Source organism: Coregonus lavaretus (genome assembly GCF_964263955.1).
Source record: "Coregonus lavaretus genome assembly, contig: SUPER_35_unloc_4, whole genome shotgun sequence".
Taxonomy (NCBI): Eukaryota; Metazoa; Chordata; class Actinopteri; order Salmoniformes; family Salmonidae; genus Coregonus; species Coregonus lavaretus.
Window position 1 is genome coordinate 573656 of NW_028167178.1, and position 19999 is coordinate 593654.

The 19999-nt window shown below is 44.1% G+C and overlaps 1 protein-coding gene across 1 annotated transcript in view; it reads left to right on the plus strand.

Moving 5' to 3' along the window:
• Positions 1–290: 290 nt before the first annotated feature.
• The window catches only part of LOC311110359 (neural cell adhesion molecule 2-like), a gene marked incomplete at both ends in the record, with an annotated part of 404388 nt that continues 384679 nt past the window's right edge, over positions 291–19999 (plus strand). The window contains one exon of the mRNA XM_084188905.1: positions 291–342. Within this exon, the coding sequence (XP_084045031.1) occupies positions 291–342 (52 nt within the window). The remainder of the gene's footprint in view (positions 343–19999) is intronic.

Here is a 19999-nt window from a genome sequence, read left to right on the forward strand (position 1 = left end):
TGATTTGGACCTTTAAACGAAAGTAACTTCCTTTTTTTCTCGGGGGGTATAGAGAGAGATGCTGCATAAAGGCGGACTGCTCAGTGGAGTCAGGCAACGAAGGAGTAAAAAGTAAGCGCGAGCTGGGGAGCGAGCGCGCGCGCGCCAGAGAGGGTGCAAGAGAACCGACGCCAGTGGACCTCAAGACTGAGGGCGAACGGAGTGTCGCGGTTGCTACTATAATAACAGCTACTAAAAACCTGCACTAACAGCGAACGCTGGAAGCTGTCCATCAGCCAAACCTGCTCAAAATGATTCTCCAACTCGTCCATCTCCTAGGGTTTCTTGTCTGCGGCAGTCAAGGTAGGGAGAAATGTCTCTCGGCGTTGTGGACTTCGGGGATAAATTGCTGTATTCGCCCACTCTTGTTCATATATTCCTATCTGCGGGAACAGTTATGTTAAGGAGATGTGGGAGAAGGAGACCGCAGAGAGAGAGAGCGAGAGAGGGGCGGATTGTTTGACCGCTGGTGTTTTGTAGTTTCAGCACGTCTTCCAAGGGTTGGAATGCTTGCTTTTTGAAAAGAGGATTATCAAGACCCTTTTGCCTTCATTGAACTGTTCTGGTGTTTTTATTCAGACATTGAATGTGACATCCATCGATTGGTAGAGAGTAGCTACATCTAGACAATTTTTTCTTCATCAATAGGAGAGAAAGATTTGTTGATAGATGCATGTGGCTATGCTTTGTTTTTTGTTTTGTTTTATCAAGGAGAACAACAAATCACAGAAAGCAGTGTTATGTTATGGGTGATAGGCTAGGGAAAACAGAAGGTGTCGGTGGCATGCAGTTGGCACTGCGCTGATTATTTGGCTGTATTTTGTTAACACAGCGCATCATAACACAACAACCTCAGGGCCAGCTATTTAAATTAAAACTGTTTACTCTTTGATTGATAAATTACTAAGCTTTTGTGGAACAATTCAAAGGCATCATTACCCTCAGGTGTTTAGCATTTAAAACTCATTAATGCATTTCCAAGGCTTTCGAATGGGTGAACGAGACACGGCGCATGATTTAACAAGAAACTGAGTAGGTATAGACTAAAACTGTAGCTAGTTTAGTTTTGGGTGAAAATGTAATCGGAGAATTGAGTGCCTGCGTGGGCGCATGGACATGTATGAATGGCGGGAAGGATTGCTCACCCCTGAGAGTGATTGCATGTCACTGGCGCATCAAGTGACACAGATTAAACCCGGTTACGTTATCATGCTTGGTTTTTTACAGTGCCCAAAATTACCTCTGAAGTTAGCAGTCAATTGCGGGCGGTCAAGCACTCCGTCCCTATCCCAAGAGGGAAGGAAAGGGTTACTTGTTTGGCCACAAATTCTTTTTCTTACTTGGAACAGCAGGTGGGAGTAGAGCGCTGCAAATTAATATTCAGTCAGCAGATAGGCTATGTATGATTGTAAAATTAGGATAGTGGCCAATCCTCAAAGGGCGTTTTTGAGATACCCCTACCCAGCTATGTTTTTTAAAATCTCTAATAATGTCTCCCATTTATGAAATGTATGGTTCTGATTTTTACTGCAAAAGTGGTTAAATGTATAGATATTGTGACACTCCCCCTAAACTCAAAATGTGCCAAATAATGCCTGGCTGGAGGGGGGGTGGGCCACATACTCATGTTGTGGCCATTGTAATCGGCTCTAATGAAAACAAGTGGGCTCAGACATCAAAATTACATTTTTGGGGGTCCAAGTAGGATTGTGTATCTTTAGCCTCTACTCTTACAATTTAGTCAGGGGGCCACCACAGATTATCTTTGGGGCCACCCTGGATTTAGCCTCAAATCCAATATGGCGTCCAAAATCCAATATGGCTACCATAATACCATTTGATGGAGGTCAAATCATGTGTGAATATGAATTTTGTATATGAGGCTTTTTTCAGAATAGTGTACAACACTCATGTCCATAAAGACCGTTTTGGTGTAAATCGTTTTTTTCCCGAACTCAATATGGCCAACATAATTACACTCAAGACACCGTTGCCTGCATATAAATTGCCCTGGTTTATTTTGTATTGTGTTATTCTGTCTTTATTAAAAGTGTTTCATACGGCTCTTGGTATAACTAGAACTATGAGTGTCACTGCAATGCCTCGTGTTTCAATAGCTGAAGCCAACTAGCTTTTTAATGTGTTCATGTTTTTTACAACACAAGCACATAGTAGCGTAACCATTATTGTGTGTGGAGAGGATGCAACCACACATAAGGCAGATGTTCACGACATTGAACCAACACACCACTCCAATGTCAATGCCGTCCTGAATGTCCCAGAACTGTCCTCGATAGGCCCACTCCACCATCAGTCCTCCCCTCTGGCAGTTGCTACAGACAGACACCATGGAACTGGACTACCAAATGTCAGTATGCAGTTCAATAGCCAAAATGCCATCTGGAAGGTGCTGGTGTGCATTGATTTCATATGTACCTATTTTTCTACCACCCATGGCTAGCCAGCCCATGTGACACCTGAATGAGCTACCACCCATGGCTAGCCAGCCCATGTGGCACAATGTGAAGAATGAGCTCTCATACTGTGGTGACTCATGCATTGGTCTGGAAAACTGTTCAGTAATCCCAGCATCCCTATTAGGACATAATACCATCTAAAGCAAACAAGGCCCCTTAAGATGGTCAAACTTAAACAAAGATGCTGTATCTGATTGTATATGATGGCTGGGGATTGACTTGTGCACCATGCTTGATCAGCTCCACCTCCTCTGTAACTCCTTTACTTTCCATCAATGCCCAGGGATCATCTTCAAATGTATATGTGTGTGGAGCTGGGCTACGTCCCTCATAACCAATGCTTCATAGTCGTAGTCTATGACCTACACTCTAAGTAACCTGAGGTCACCCTCACAGGTTATTTCACTCTCCTCATCTCCTGCTGGGCCCAGACCGTAATCACAGCCAACTACCCACAGTAAATATCGGCCAAATAATCATCCTACCCGACTTCCAAAGGAATATGTAGGACGTGACCTGCAAGACCTTTTGCCACATTCAACAAAAAAAAACTCCAACCACTGGTCAATTAGGAGTTGGAAAGATCTAAGGGCAGGTCTATTTGTGACAGCTCCTTCACAGACTCTCCTTCACAACAAGACAACCAACCATTCCACTACTGGACAATCCCCAGCATTATTCAGGCTGAGATAACATTCCAGTTAGTCAATGGGTCTCGTTGGCATGCAAGCTGCATCTGATGAGTGCCTGCACCCAACTGTTGTAAAAATGGAAACTGATCACCCTCCAGCCCTGAATACCCTGCCAGTCATACAGGAAGGATACTGCCCTTGTCGCTGCAGCTTGCCCAGAAAGACCAGTTAGCTGTGCAACCTGGTCAGGCCCCAGAACTACTATCACTACTGGTTACTTTGTCTCCTCACCCTGTTAGGACACACTCATGTCCTGTCACCTCAAATACTTTGAATCAACCTTGCACACTTAGTTTCAGTGGGGAAAAGAGGGGAAATGTTAGAGCTGTACATATACGCTACTAGAGTGGCTGACTGTTGTATTACAGGTTGCTTTCCTGTAACTTGGTTCCGCTACTATGTGCTTGTGTTGTAAAAAAACATGAACACACATTTTGGATTCGGAATAAAATTGATTTACACCAAAACAGTCTTTATGGGCATGAGTGTTGTACACTATTCTGAAAAAAGATTTCACCTCCATCAAATTATATTATTATGGTAGCTATATTGGATTTTGGATGCCATATTGGATTTGAGGCTAAATCCAGGATGGCCCCAAAGATAATCTCTGGTGGCCCCCTGACTAAATTGCAAGAGTAGAGGCTAAAGACACACAATCCTTCAAGGAACCTTGGACCCCCAAAAATGTAATTTTGATGTCTGAGCCCACTTGTTTTCTTTAGAGCCGATTACAATAGCCACAACATCAGAATACATGTAAAAAAAAAAAACATATATCCTAGTTGGACATTAATATATTATAAAAACACCAGGAAATCAGCTTTAAATGATTTAGAATTTTGGAAATCTGTTCCCAAGTATTCCCACGCATAATAGAGAGACGTGATCGTATACAAATGTAAGCAAGGTTTGAAATTATGTTTTAATGAAATATTATCTGTATGGGCTTCTTGCGGTCAATTTGCAGTCTACAAATTGTTTGTAATTATGTTCCGGCCCCCCGACCATCCGCTCAAGAAAATATCGGCCCACGGCTGAATCTAGTTGATGATCCCTGCTGTACAGACTTTATTATATCAGTTGGCTTTCTTCTGACTCTGAACTAAATGGCATACTATAGTTGCCTTTGTGTGCTCTAAACATACATTTACAGTTGACAAATAAAACTCCCATTCCCTGCCACACTCCAAGGGCACCTCTGACATTGACAAAACCTTCTCACGTTGTCACAATGTCTCAACAGAGTTCCCCCTGTTCCCTCTAGCTATATCCAACCCACCTTACGATGCACTTTCGGCTTGTACAACCTTTCGAGAATTAAGTTGGCTATTTGTTCGGTATGCCATTTGACAGATGTGTTTTTTTAGCCTGGGCAGAGTGTTCTCTCTGTTAGAGCAACATTAGCATTAGAAATCCCAGTGATGCTTCCTCTCGGCAGGTCATCAGTTATGCATCCTTGAAGGTTTATGTATTTAGAGTTTTTCCAGTGCTCAGTGAAATGAATTATATGCTCTCCAGTGCTCGCCCAGAGACCATCCGGTGAGATGTTAAGTGGCATAATTAAGATATTTCTCTGAATCACTGGGAGAAATGTCAGCGGCGGAGGATATAAAAGATGTATGCCCCTGTGCACTCTTTGCACAGTGGAGACATACGTGAACAGACACACTCACACACACACACAGGCATAATGTATGTGCACACACACACACAGCACAGAGAGGACAGCACACACAAACGGATAAAGGAGCACGTATATACACTGATTGTACAAAACATTACGAACTCCATGACATCGACTGAGCAGGTGAATCCAGGTGAAAGCTTCGATGCATTGTTGATGTCACTTGCTAAATCCACTTCAGTCAGTGTAGATTAAGGGGTGGAGACAGGTTAATAAAGGATTTTTAAGCCTTGAGACAATTGAGACATAGATTGTGTATGTGTAGCATTCAGATGGTGAATGGGCAAGACAAAATATTTAAGTGCCTTTAAACGGAGTATGGTAGTAGGTGCCAGGCACACCGGTTTGTGTCAAGAACAGCATCGCTGCTTTTTTTTTAACGCTCAACAGTTTCTTGTGTGTATCAAGAATGGTCCACCACCCAAAGGACATCCAGCCAACTTGACACAACTTTGTGAAGCATTGGAGTCAACATGGGACAGCATCTCTGTGGAATGCTTTCGACACCTTGTAGATTCCATGCCCGACGAATTGAGGCTGTTCTGAGCGCAAAAGGGGGTGCAACTGTTCCTAATGTTTTGTAAACTCAGAGTATAGGACCAGTCAAAAGTTTGGACACACCTACTCATTCAAGGGTTTTTCTTGATTTTTACTATGTTCTACATTGTAGAATAATAGTGAAGACATCAAAACTATGAAATAACACATATGGAATCATGTAGTAACCAAAAAAGTTTAAAACAAATCAAAATATATTTTAGATTTGAAATTCTTCAAAGTAGCCACCCTTTGCCTTGATGACAGCTTTGCGTTCTCTCAACCAGCTTCACCTGGAATGCTTTTCCAACAGTCTTGAAGGAGTTCCCACATATGCTGAGCACTTGTTGGCTGCTTTTCCTTCACTCTGTGGTCCAACTCATCCCAAACCATGACAATTGGGTTGAGGTCGGGTGATTTGTGGAGGCCAGGTCATCTGATGCAGCACTCTATCACTCTCCTTCTTGGTCAAATAGCCCTTACACAGCCTGGAGGTGTGTTGGGTCATTGTCCTGTTGAAAAACAAATGATCGTCCCACTAAGCGCAAACCAGATGGGATGGCGTATGGCTGCAGAATGCTGTGGTAGCCATGCTGGTTAAGTGTGCTTTGAATTCTAAATAAATCACTGACAGTGTCACCAGCAAAAGCAACCCCACACCATCACACCTCCTCCTCCATGCTTCACGGTGGGAACCACACATGCGGAGATCATCCGTTCACCTACTCTGCGTCTCACAAAGACATGGTGGTTGGAACCAAAAATCTCAAATTTGGACTCATCAGACCAAAGGACAGATTTCCACCGGTCTAATGTACATTGCTCGTGTTTCTTTGCCCAAGCAAGTCTCTTCTTCTTATTGGTGTCTTTCTTTGCTGCAATTCGACCATGAAGGCCTGATTCATGCAGTCTCCTCTGAACAGTTGATGTTGAGATGTGTCTGTGACTTGAACTCTGTGAAGCATTTATTTGGGCTGGAATTTCTGAGGCTGGTAACTCTAATGAACTTATCCTCTGCAGCAGAGGTAACTCTGGGTCTTCCATTCCTGTGGTGGGCCTCATGAGAGCCAGTTTCATCATAACTTGATGGCTTTTGCGACTGCACTTGAAGATACTTTCAAAGTTCTTGAAATGTTCCGTATTGACTGACCTTCATGTCTTAAAGTAATGATAGACTGTCGTTTTCTCTTTGCTTATTTGAGCTGTTCTTGCCATAATATGGACTTGGTCTTTTACCAAATAGGGTTATCTTCTGTATACCCCCCCCCCCACACACACACACCTTGTCAAAAAACAACTGATTGGCTCAAACATATTAAGGAAAGAAATTCCACAAATGAACTTTTAAGAAGGCACACCTGTTAATTGAAATGCATTCCAGGTGACTACCTCATGAAGCTGGTTGAGAGAATGCAAAGATGTCAAGGCAAAGGGTGGCTATTTGAAGAATCTCTATTTTGATTTGTTAAACACTTTTTTGGTTTCTACATGATTCCATATGTGTTATTTCATAGTTTTGATGTCTTCACTATTATTCTACAATGTAGAAAATAGTACAAATCAAGAAAAACCCTTGAATTAGTAGGTGTGTCCAAACTTCTGACTGGTATTGTATACACACACATACACACACAGTATTTAAAATACTCTTTCAGTCTCGTCATCAGAACCTCAAGCTGAAACACCTTTTCCAATGCCTTCCCAGCAAAAATCACACAATTTTAATTTCTGCATGAACCTATTAGGCTAACATTCTCTGGGAATAGTTGAGCACATACAATCCTTTTAAATTATGTAACACCACTCAGAAAGTCCCATTAAAGACATGCAAAAGCTTTTCACATAAGGAATGGCCCATGTCTTCGCTCTGCGCGCACCGTAATTGATTGCGTTATTTGATTAATAGAGTGGGAAGGGGGGAACACATATACAGACGCGCATATGAAAATGGAATGGCCCCTGGAGGGGAATCGCATATGAAAAATCAATTTAAAGAACTACTGAAGTCAGCAGGGCCTCCGAAATCATACACAGGCCAATCTCAATATTATGGATATGCTATTATTTATTTCACCCTTTCTTTGCTGCTTTTATATTTATCATATATGCCCTTTAGCATCAATCCCATAATGTTTTAGAATCGGTGGGCAGAATGTGCATAGATAAAAAAAAAAAGGGCTGCACACATTTCGTCGGCACTCTTGAGATACAGAATGTGTGGGTATACATGTGGAAGATCTTTGAAGCATTGGTACTATAGTTTGCACCTGTTGGGAATAAGTGGCAATGTAGCATTAAAGGGAGAACATGGAGGTGCCAGAAAGGTTTGAGAATTAATTTGTTTTTTTGTTGGATTCGACATTGGGAATGGACAGCTTCAAACTTTGTACTCATGTTAATGCTTAGTAAATCTGTCTCTTTGATCAACGTGCTATGCAAAGACTGAGTCATTCTACCTGGGTTCAATACATTGACACACATCTCTAACATATACACTATATATACAAAAGTATGTGGACACCCCTTCAAATTAGTGGATACGGCTATTTCAGCCACTCCCGTTGATGACAGGTGTATCAAATCGCGCACACAGCCATGTAATCTCTATTGACAAACACTGGCAGTAGAATTGCCCGTACTGAAGAGCTCAGTGACTTTCAACGTGGCACTGTCATAGCATGCCACCTTTCCAACAAGTCAGTTCAGAAAACAATGACATTCTACACAGTTCTGTGCTTCCAACTTTGTGGCCACAGTTTGGGGAAGGCCCTTACCTGTTTCAGCATGACAATGCCCCCGTGCACAAAGCGAGGTCCATACAGAAATGGTTTGTCAAGATCGGTGTGGAAGAACTTGACTGGCCTGCACAGAGCCCTAACCTCAACCCATTGAACACCTTTAGGATGAATTGGAACGCCGACTGCGAGCCAGGCCTTATCACCCAACATCAGTGCCTGACCTCACTAATACTCTTGTGGCTGAATAAACGTCCCCGCAGCAATGTTCCAATATCTAGTGGAAAGCCTTCCCAGAAGAGTGGAGGCTGTTATAGCAGCAAAGGGGGGACCAAATCCATATTAATGCCCATGATTTTGGATTGAGATGTTCGACGAGCAGGAGTCCACATACTTTTGGTCATGTAGTGTATATTGGGTGTGTGTGTGTTTGAACATTGCATTGCATTGTGATGTTGTAGATTGGTTGCATTTATGAGTTACAGGAATCTATTCTGTCTCCAGACCTTTGGTGGTAAAACTCTTTCTTCCCAGCTGAACCCCTGCCTATAGATATGTTATATACAGCATACTGCATGTGAGTTCAGTAACAAGTAAAACATGTTTGTCTGTGCGTGTGTGTGTGTGTGTGTGTTTGTGTGTGTGTGTGTGTGTGTGTGTGTGTAAAATAGAAACGGGAAAGCAGGGGTAGAAAAAGCAAGAGGGGGCTAAGAGAGTGAGGGAGAGAGAAGATGGGCAGAGCGAGAGATAGATAGATATTAAGTTTAGATTCATTTAATTGAAGTGAATCCGATTGCATCTAGTCAAATTGCATTCGGCAGAATTGAATCCCACTCTATGGAGTCTGGCTGTGCCAAAATTAATAAAAAGTTATTGAATCCTGCCGGGAAATAATTGAATTAGGACAGACTGACGTGATTGGAAGAGGCAGCTGCATGTTACTTTCTGACGTGTTCCCGTGGTTTCTTCTGTTGTGTTCTACATTATAATGATCTATGTCCTCAACAGGGGTCCTTGGGTCTGGCCTTGTCTTTTTAGTCAGGCAGTCTAATGGGCACCACAGAGACTGCAGGGTTATACCCCGGGCTCCTTATTATAGACTGGGGGGGAGGCAGTAGGGACTAGTTCCCCCTGACAGGGGCACAGAGGAAGATGGGATGGACTAACTCACAGACTTGGACACACACACCGACCATCAATCCAAAGCCTTTAGGCCTACATCGCTCTTGTCCCTCACTTGGGGTCCACTGTGTAGGCAGGGGCATGGGGCATGGCACCGGCGGGCATGATTAAATGAAGCATTGAGGGCGGTGAGGATGGCGGTGCAGCTCCACAATGGGACTGTGTAGGGATGACCCAGTTACATAGTTGTGATGGAAAGGAGTCAGGCGCAGGAGGGTAATCACCGAATACAGAGTTTATTCCTTCGTAGACACACAAATGCGCTCAAATAGCGATCAACGAAACAGGCACAGGGGAAACTATCATCCCTGGCAAATACACTGTAACGGATATCCAATAATACATAGGCACAGGGAAAAATCTACCCTGGCAACAATACGTTACGAGTAGCTCCACCGAGCTACACTACTCTCACAAATAACAATCACCCACAAGGAAAAGGGGGCAGAGGGAACACTTATACACAGACTAATTAGGGGATAGGAACCAGGTGTGTGTGATTGACAAGACAAGACAATTGTGATGATGATTGGGGCGGCAGTGGTTAGTAAGCCGGTGACGACGAACGCCGAAGCCTGCCCGAAGTCGTGACAATAGTATTAATAACTTTATAACTGTGATTGGTGGAGCCACACTGGAACATTGTCAGAGCAGAAGGGTCATGCCCATTGAAACGGATGGGGCATGTGCTCTCTATCCATTTGGAGAATAAAAATATACAAGCTAAAGTTTATTGTACACTTCAGAAATATTGCATTTGGCTGAAAGGTTTTTGGTGCATCCACTGGACACTGGCAATGGACACGCATAAAGCTCTGCAAAAAAATAGAATGTTCCCAGAGAGGTGGAAGGAGAGGGAGTGTGGACAGACACTGAGACAGAAACTGAGTGTCACTGGAGGCAGACAAGCGTAAAACAAGCGTTGTCGATTCACTTCAAAAACAAGTATCTTGACGAGAAAAAAGCATCATACTGAAGTCCTGCCAGGTTCTAAAATAGATTGCTCCCAAACCAAACAGAACCGTATCGACAGCAGATAGGTAAAACCAATTGACAGATGGAAATCCAGAGAGACTGACAACCTCAGACACTGATAGCCTGCCAGGGCAGATAGATTGAGACAATGGGAGAGAGATTATAGGCTACAGTACTGAGTGTATATCGACTGGCAAAGAGAAACCATACCATCCCGCCTTTTAGAGCTGATGCCAGACCTTATCCAGTGAAAAAGTGTGGCGTTAGCAAATAAAGCGCTTTGTTATTAGACGGTCAATCAGGGAGATGGAGGATGGGACTAATGCTAATGATGGCAGCGTTGGGCTAGCAGACGCTAAAGAGCTGTTGCAAGATTCTGCATTGATTTCACCCTTACTCACCCAGACGCAGGCAGCCTCACTACACACACCCATCATAATGAAGAGGCGAGAGAAGGAGAGAAAGGAAGTGTCGTATTGCACGTGCATGATAGAGCAAATTCACATGTATGCAGATAGACAAGCAGACAGACACATACACACATATGCAGGTATTGCACACATTCAGAATTGTAGATAGACACATACGTATCTCTTTCTCCTGTAGTCTCTCTCGCGCTCTCCCCTTCTCAAATGTTTCAATTCAATTAGCTTTATTGGCATGATAACTCAGTAACTTACACAGGAACGTTTTAAATCAATAACAACAGGGATAAAATATAATCATGCTGTACTACAAATAACAATTATCCTAATTAACTTCACAGTAATGAGAGCAATAACAAAGCAGCTATAACTGCATACATTTATTTATACCTATTGTTGTTCCAGTCACTGTCCCTTAGCTTGTGGCAGGAAGCCACATGTTGGCCTGCCAACATAGCACAATGTGGCTTCTCTCCAAATCATTAAGGGAATCGGTTTTTCTGTTAGGATTCATGTTCTTTGTATTGGTTGATAATCACTGGGTAGAATATTGTTTTCAACTCTCTTGGTTTCAGATTGACGTGAAAATGCTTTCTCTATGTCTTCCTGATAAGTAACTGTAGTGTCGAAGGGATATTTGGCCTTGGCTATGAGTATGGAGGGAACTGTATGCACTCTTTCTCTCTCTTCAGTCTCCCTCTCTCTTGCCTATCCCAACCTAATCTCTCTTCCCTTCTCTCTCTTTACCTCTCTCCCTCCCTTAGTGGGGGAACAGAACAAGGAGCTCCTGGCTCGTCTCCTGCTGGTTAATTAACCCAAACTGTGATTGATGGGCTCTCCAGCGAGTGCCGCGGGCCGCTTGCCGTTGACCTGCCCGGGAACACGGCCCCAGTCTGCCAATCACAGCTCAGCATTACTAATGGGGCGGAAACTTAGCCCACCACCGCCACACTTTGGCATGTCCCAACAGAGACATAGGCTACCTACAGCTGGTTTGTGTTCATTATGGCATGCAACAGATTATTATTTAAAATGTTTTGCAATGGAAAGTAAAAGTGTTTCTCATTGCATATGCCTAACAGCTGGGTTGTGTTCATTAGGGCACGAAATCTAGTGTTTCTCATTGTTCAATTCCGGGTAGTCCCTCCCTGTTTCAGTCCGTTTTCTTCCGCTTGGTGCCTAATGAACACTATCCAGACCTGGTGCTATATAATAGGGCCGGGTGTCCCCGTGGTATGGACCAATTGTCGTGTCTGTTTGATGGCTTGTGTTTGGCCTGGGGTCCCCTTACTTCCTGCTGAAGAAAGAGATGGAGTCTGTTAGGTCATATACGCAGATTCTCAGATTCTCAAATTTCATGCCCAGTGGCCAAGCATCTTGTTTATGGGCAGTGCTTTATGAGGGGAGAGAGGAGGGGATGGAGGGAGGGAGGACACTTGATACATGCCATGCCCTGCTTCAGAGAAACTTCTCAGAAGTCCAGTACCTTCTGCCACTGTGCAGGGGCTTCAAACTAAATCTCCCAGTACGTGTTGGCAAGGCTGTGTAAGACGACTGGGCACTCCACTGAGGTTTTGTCTTTCTTAGTCACTCTCTCTCTCTCTCTCTCTCTCTCTCTCTCTCTCTCTCTCCTCTCTCTCTCTCTCTCTCTCTCAGTCTCTCTCTCTCTCTCTCTCTCATTGGTCTTATTTTCTTTTCTTATTTTCTCGTACTCTTCATGGACCTGCTACTCTCGTCTCAGTTCTAGAGGTCTGCAGAGAGCAGATACCTCGATTCTCCCTACGTGACCGGTTTCTAAAGCAGAGTCTGTTTGTCTTCACAGAGGAAGTTAATTATGTTTGTTATTGCTGAGCTCATTACACATATTAACACTGTAGATAAGGATTTCGTTTTTAGACTTTTTACATTTTCTCTTTTTTCCCACAATGCCTCTGGGATCATACCCACATCTTCCAGGTGAATCCGGGGGCAACGTTCTCTCACTGTTTAATGTTTACTCAACTTCTCTCGTTAATCGTCCTACAATCCAACGGGGTGGCCTCGCCAGGTGTGTCGGGTGGACAGTGGGCGTTTTAGTTTTTTAAATCTTTGACACGCATCTCTTCTTTTTATTCCTCTCCTCCGTTATTCCCCGGAATTAATAATCTCCCCTGCTCTCGTTGCAGGGGCAACACTGCAATCGCGTTTGTCTTTCCGCCCACGATGTGTGGATGCATAACCATGAACGATGTGCAAGCACCTCTTCCGTGGGAATACAATTAATTATTTCTCATCCAGTCTTTACTTAGGTGTGTGTGTCTCTGCTTGTGCACTAGCCCTGTTTGTGGACATGTTGCTGCTCCAGATGGAATAACAGCTTCTCCCCAGGTGTCAATCTCTCTATCTCTCTCTGTTTCTTCCTGGTGGAATGCACCTGGGCCCTAGCATGCCCCTGAGACACCCGACTGATTTAGCTTTGAAGATATACCTGACTGCCCCTGCTCCCTTAGGTGCTAGTTCTGCAAGCTATTCTTGCGAGAAAAATAATATAAAAAATAATGAGTGTGTAATTCCCTGTATGTTTGGTGTTCTTGGTTGTATGTGTGATAGTGTTGGTATGTCATCTGAGGGAGTGTGTGTGTATGTGCGTTTGTGAGTGTCTGTGCACACTGAGGACAATTTTTTGGAGTTAAGAACTAGAAGGTAGAAAGAACAGATTGGAATCCTGCCCACATAATTATTTCTGTATCCAGTTGATACTAATTTGTCTGATACTTTTATGTTTGTGGTCTTGCCAATAAAGTTGCGAGCAAGCCACTAAAGCAGGTTTGAAATTATTGGACTTTCAAATTATGGAGGGAGGGAGAGAGAGGGAGGGATACGGAGAAGAAAACAGAGAGATGCAAGCCTTTCAAAGGGTCTTGGATACCGTGCATGCCCACATCCCTCTCCTGCACATAGGCCCCTTGTTGATGGCTGCTGTACTGAAGCACTGGTATAAAGAACCCCACAGGGACCTGGGCCAGCTTAGCAACTGAGCAACACATGAGGAAACCACAACAAACACACATAAATACAAATGTAAAAAGCCAAAATGGAGGATCAGTCGAATATCCAGGACTGGCAGTTATGACTTGATCTGGACAAAATGACATAATCAATGCAATTGGTACTTGTGAGGGGAAGTTCACCAATAAAGTGAGATGGATAGAGCACTGTCTATGTAATCATCTGGGTCTCAGTAGGAGTAGGATTGCTGATCTAGCATCAGTTTGGCCTTTTAATTAAATCCTAATGGATACGAGTGGGAACCTGATCCTAGATCAGCCCAAGCATTTAGACCCTAGTCCATCATTTCTGTGGCTTTTAGGAAATATGTATTTTTTAAAGATTTCTCTCTGCTCCTTATCCACATGGCAGCGGTAAGGGACATGGGGAATGAGACATCGTTTTTGGACTGCGGGCTGAAATCGGCGCAACAAACAAGGAAATAAATGCACTGCAGCTCCACTCTGGAGTCAATAAGAGCAATATCCACATACAGCCAGACTGCCAAGGGGAGGATGTAGCCAGCTAGAGCTCCCTTGAGGCTGCTTCCCAAATGGCACCCTATTACCTATATAGTGTACTACTTTTGACCAGGACCCATAGGGCTCTGCTCAAAAGTGGTGCGCTATATAGGGAATAGGGTGCCATTTTGGACACATCCTAAGAGGTGGCGGTGGTCAGAGCCACATTAATAGAGCTCCCGGGACGATAGGGTAGTTTCATTTGAAACCGTCACGCAACATAAAGCCCAAGTAGAAATGGTTAGACTCTCAGAGTAGGCCTTGGACTTCACTGGCAGTCCTGGAATGGAATTACCTGGGTGATAGTGTGGGGCCTGGGACATGTGCGTGCAAGCATGTGTGCGTACACACACACACACACGGCCACCCACCCACTCTCCTTTGTCCCCCTGTCCCTCTCCCCTGAGGGGTATGATGCCCGGTCTGACTTAATCAGAGGAGGACAAAGATACTGCTACCCAGAGGCACCACCTCACCCCGTAGTTCAGACCTCATCGCCCTGCTTTTTGGGGAGATGGGACACAATCTCTATTTCACACTCTCTTTCTCCTTTTCTCTCTACATTTCTCACTCTGCTACTGCACCTCCTGGGGTCACTATGAAGACTAGTAGAGCTGATAGTGTGTGCTATTCTCCACACTGTCACTCTCACCAATAGTGAGAGTCTGCAATAACACTCACCAAACGACATGCATATTAGACTAACTCTCTTTCTTGTTCTCTCTATTTCTCTCTCTGTCTCTCTGTCTCTCTCTCGCTCATTCTTTCTTTTTCTGTCTGTTTCACACACACACACACAATTGTGGGAAGGAAGGATTAACTGTACAGTTCCACATAAAACTGTACAGAAAGCACAGCATCTGCTTCAAGTGCTACCACACCTCTCCCTCATGCAAAGGAGCAATCACAACCTACTTCTTTGCTATTTGTGTGAACATGGACAGCAGAGTGAATACCTATGCTTTTCTATAGCCATTTCTGAGCTCTGCACCCGGCCACTTATAAGATATCAATGGTTTATTTTGTTGGCTTATGAACACACATGACCTCTGCCTGCCATTGTAGACTTGGCCTTTAGCAGAAATAATAGTTGTAGTTCAATGGAGAATTCTATTGGTAGGGCTACAGTTCCACACTTTGGAATTTAATGCTTAATGATTGTCATTATGTTTAAAAATACAAAAATCAAATATTTTGGGGATAGTGCAGGTTGGCTTTGGTTATTTCAACCTTTTGTTGTTTGGCATCATGCATTGCATTTACAGTAGCATATATTATTTTGACTGTCATCACAATATCTTTCAGCAGACATCCATAACACTTCTTTAATATATTTTGTATTTATTAGGATCCCCATTAGCTGCTGCTTCTGTGTGCATGACTTGGCTTTGGTTATTTCAACCTTTTGTTGTTTGGCATCATGCATTGCATTTACAGTAGCATATATTATTTTGACTGTCATCACAATATCTTTCAGCAGACATCCATAACACTTCTTTAATATATTTTGTATTTATTAGGATCCCCATTAGCTGCTGCTTCTGTGTGCATGACACACAGTCTGCAATATGTTGGTGGATAGAGGATGCTTATTTATAAACACTTACCTAACAGTGCGCCACTGATGACAGGGTTTCTAGCATCTTCCTCCATAGTAGAATTTCCCCCTCTTATCTTCTATAGGCGGACGTACCTAGCTTACCTAACTTCGCCCTAGTTCTGCCGCACTACTGCTTATGCAACGCTTTACGAGGGAAACACTTTACTTTATGTTTGCCGTGATGAAGTGTGTCGTGTTACGCCGGGTGAGGCATCACCATGGCGTTGGTGGATGCTCTGTCTCCCTGCTGCTAGGACCAGTTTACTTACATTTACGTCATTTAGCAGACGCTCTTATCCAGAGCAACTTACAGTTAGTGAATGCATACAAGGTATATATATATTTTATCTCATACTGGCCCCCCGTGGGAAACGAACCCACATCCCTGCCGGCCAAACCCTCCCCTTGGACGACGCTGGACCAATTGTGCGCCGCCCATGGGTCTCCCGGTCGCGGCCGGCTGCGACAGAGCCTGGACTCGAACCAGGATCTCTCGTGGCACAGCTAGCACTGCGATGCAGTGCCTTAGACCACTGCGCCACTCAGGAGTGGTAGATCTACTTGTGATAGATTGGAAGGACTCCTAACAATTCAGACATGTATCAAGCATCTGAGAGTAAGAGTGCTTATTTAGGATTGGTTTTGTCTTGTAGATCACAATGATTACGATTACATGGATCCTAGATTAGCACTCTTATTTTGAGATGTCTGATATATACATCCCCTGAGTGCTGAGATGCACAGATGGGCCTACCTACGCTAAGCAGGCTGTCCTGTGAATATGAGTGCTGCTGATATTATTGGTTATACTGTATACACCGCTTGGGCCATCGTTCTGTGAAATTTGACACCGTTTCTGTGTAAATCAAATGTGATGGATATTCAAATCTCATCCATAATAATAATATGCCATTTAGCAGACGCTTTTATCCAAAGCGACTTACAGTCATGCGTGCATACATTTTTTTGTGTACGTGTGGTCCCGGGGATCGAACCCACTACCTTGGCGTTACAAGCGCCGTGCTCTACCAGCTGCTCTACCAGCTGAGCTACAGAGGACCTGGTACCAGAGGACAGTACAAGGGAGAGAGTTGGTAATAGTGTTAGGGTGAAAACCAAGGTGTGTGTGTGTATGTACCTCTGTGTTTGTGTCTGTGTGTGTGCGTGTTCGAGAAGTGTATTTGTGTGTGTAAATGTGTGTTTTTATCTGTGCATTTTGCTTACACTCTGGTTCTCAATGTGTCAGATTGCTCCTCTCTGGCTGGTGGCCCTGAGCATTAACTCATGATGCTGCTCTCGCATCTCACGGCATCAGCAAAACGGCATGCAAAACAGCTCACACACACACACACGCTGACATGATCTGTTCCTGGATCCCACTCCGTCACTATTCATTAGCTGTACTGCTCTTCTCCAGATGTCATCAATCTATCACCCCTTTGTTGGCTAAATGTGTTGTTCAGCTAGATATACCACCACACACTAGCATATAGCCTTAGTACCAGCAGACATACCAGTACACACGAGCATAGTGTATATAATATACACTACATGGCCAAAACATCTCATTCCAAAATCATGGTCATTAATATGGAGTTGGTCCACCCTTTGCTGCTATAACAGCCTCCACTCTTTTGGGAAGGCTTTCCACTAGTTACAACATTGCTGCAGGGACTTGCTTCGACTCAGCCACAAGAGCATTAGTGAGGTCGGGCACTGATGTTGGGCGATCAGGCTTGGCTTGCAGTCTGCGTTCCAATTCATCCCAAAGGTGTTCGATGGAGTTGAGGTCAGGGCTCTTTGCAGGCCAGTCAAGTTCTTCCACACCGATCTCGACAAACCATTTCTGTATGGACCTCGCTTCCTGAAACAGGAAAGGGACTTCCCCAAACTGTTGCATTAAGATTTCCCTTCACTGGAACTAAGGGGCCTAGCTCAAACCATGAAAAACAACCCCAGACCATTATTCCTCCTCCAACAAACTTTACAGTTGGCACTATGCATTTGGGCAGTTAGCGTTCTCCTGGCATCTGCCAAACCAAGATTAGTCCGTCAGACTGGCAGATGGTGAAGCGTGATTCATCACTCCAGAGAACGTGTTTCCACTGCTCCAGAGTCCAATGGCGATGAGCTTTCCACCACTCCAGCCAACGCTTGTGTGCGGCTGCTCGGTTATGGAATCCCATTTCATGAAGCTCCCGACTAACAGTTATTGTGCTGACGTTGCTTCCAGAGGCAGTTTGAAACTCGGTAGTGAGTGTTGCAACCGAAGACAGACGATATTTACGCGCTTGGCGCTTCAGCACTCGTCTGCCCCGTTCTGTGAGCTTGTGTGGCCTACCACTTTGCGGCTTAGCCGTTGGTGCTCCTAGACATTTCCACTTCACAATAACATCCTATGACAGTGCCACGTTGAAATTCACTGAGCCCCTCAGTACGGGCCATTCTACTGCCATTGTTTGTCTATGGAGATTGCATGGCTGTGTGCTCGATTTTTATACACCTGTCAGCATCGGATGTGGCTGAAATAGTGTCCACATACTTTTGACCATGTAGTGTATGATCAGAGGGCTACATCCTAACCTGTTTTATGCATCTCAGACTTTTGCATAAAACATGCATTGGTGCCAATGGTAGATGTATAAATACAAGTTAATTGAGCAGATTTGTTCATCTCTTTAGCCAGAAAAACAGTTTGGATCCAGAATATGACTGGTATACAACCTCCTTTCCTAAATGTAAGGTTCAAGGTGTTGCGAACGTTTAAGAGTGTGAACAGTGCCAAACTGAGTAGCTAATAAATTATAAAGAGCCCTACTGTGTAGTAAATAATGGTGTCTGTGTAGATAATTGTCTTCGATGTGATTGATTTCTACCACCACTAACTTCTACACACCATTAACACATTTACTGATTTACAGATTGAATTTACCTTGTCTGCAAGGATGTGTGTGTTTTGACCGAGAGTGTGTATTTACTTTCATGCTTGTGTGTATGTGTACCGATATGTGTTTGCTTACGTGGGCTCTTACCAGTCTGTGTGCGTACATGTGTGCCCGAGTGTATGTGAGTCATGCGCAGTGCCCCGTGGCAGAGCACAGAGTGAGGAGCTTTTGTTTGTACTGCTGGGCCGGTGATGCTATCGCGGCTAATCTGCCGGTAGTTGTATTGTGCTGTGAGCTAATAGATGAGTCGGCTCCACTTCATCTCCCTCTACAGGGGGTCACTGGGGTGGAGAGAGGGGGTCCACGGCTCTGGATCTCTGGGTCTGTGTGAGAGTATGTGTGTGTCACTGATTGTGTTGTGTGTAGCACTCCCAGTCTGTGTGTGTCACTGTTTGTGTATGTGCATGTATTTGTGTGTGTGTGTGCCCTGGCCCCAGTAAGATCACTATCTCAGTGATGACCTCATAGTTACCCCTGCATCCCCAGGCACTGCAGCAATTATAGAGCACAGAGGACAAGTGAGGGATGGCTGAGGCTGTGTGTGTGTCTATCTGTTTGTATGGGTGTGAGTTGCATGTGCAAATACATGTGCCCACCTATTGATTTCCAGTTATCCACACAAGTGAGTTTTTCCACTGATATGCAAAGAGAAGTGACCTGTCAACCTGAGAGGAGATTAATCCTTTCCACCCCATAGAGTATGAGCTCTAGACACACACACACACACACACACACACACACACACAAAACACACACACACAGCACACTCAATATGCAGGATATTTAAGAAAGTTTCATTCAACTAACGTACTGCTATCCTTACTGGAGTGGGTCCCTCTTAATCTCTGTGGAGTGGCATAAGAATGTTGAGGTGTGTATGGATACCTAGCTCCTTTAAACAGTAATGTGTGTGTATGTGTGTGTGTGCATACATGTATGCATGTGTGTGTCCCTTAGCATCTTTAAACAGTAGTGTAAGAGTGTGTTTAGTTATTTGGCTGTTGCTGATGTCTCTATTTGTGTGTTAGGAGAGCGTCGACAAGGACTGAGGGGGGACTGAGTAAGGCAGAGGGGGGATGTAGGGAGGAGACATTGATTTACGACCTGCTTTTAATCAGCCCGCAGAAAATGTTATTAGACAGTGCTCACCCCCACCC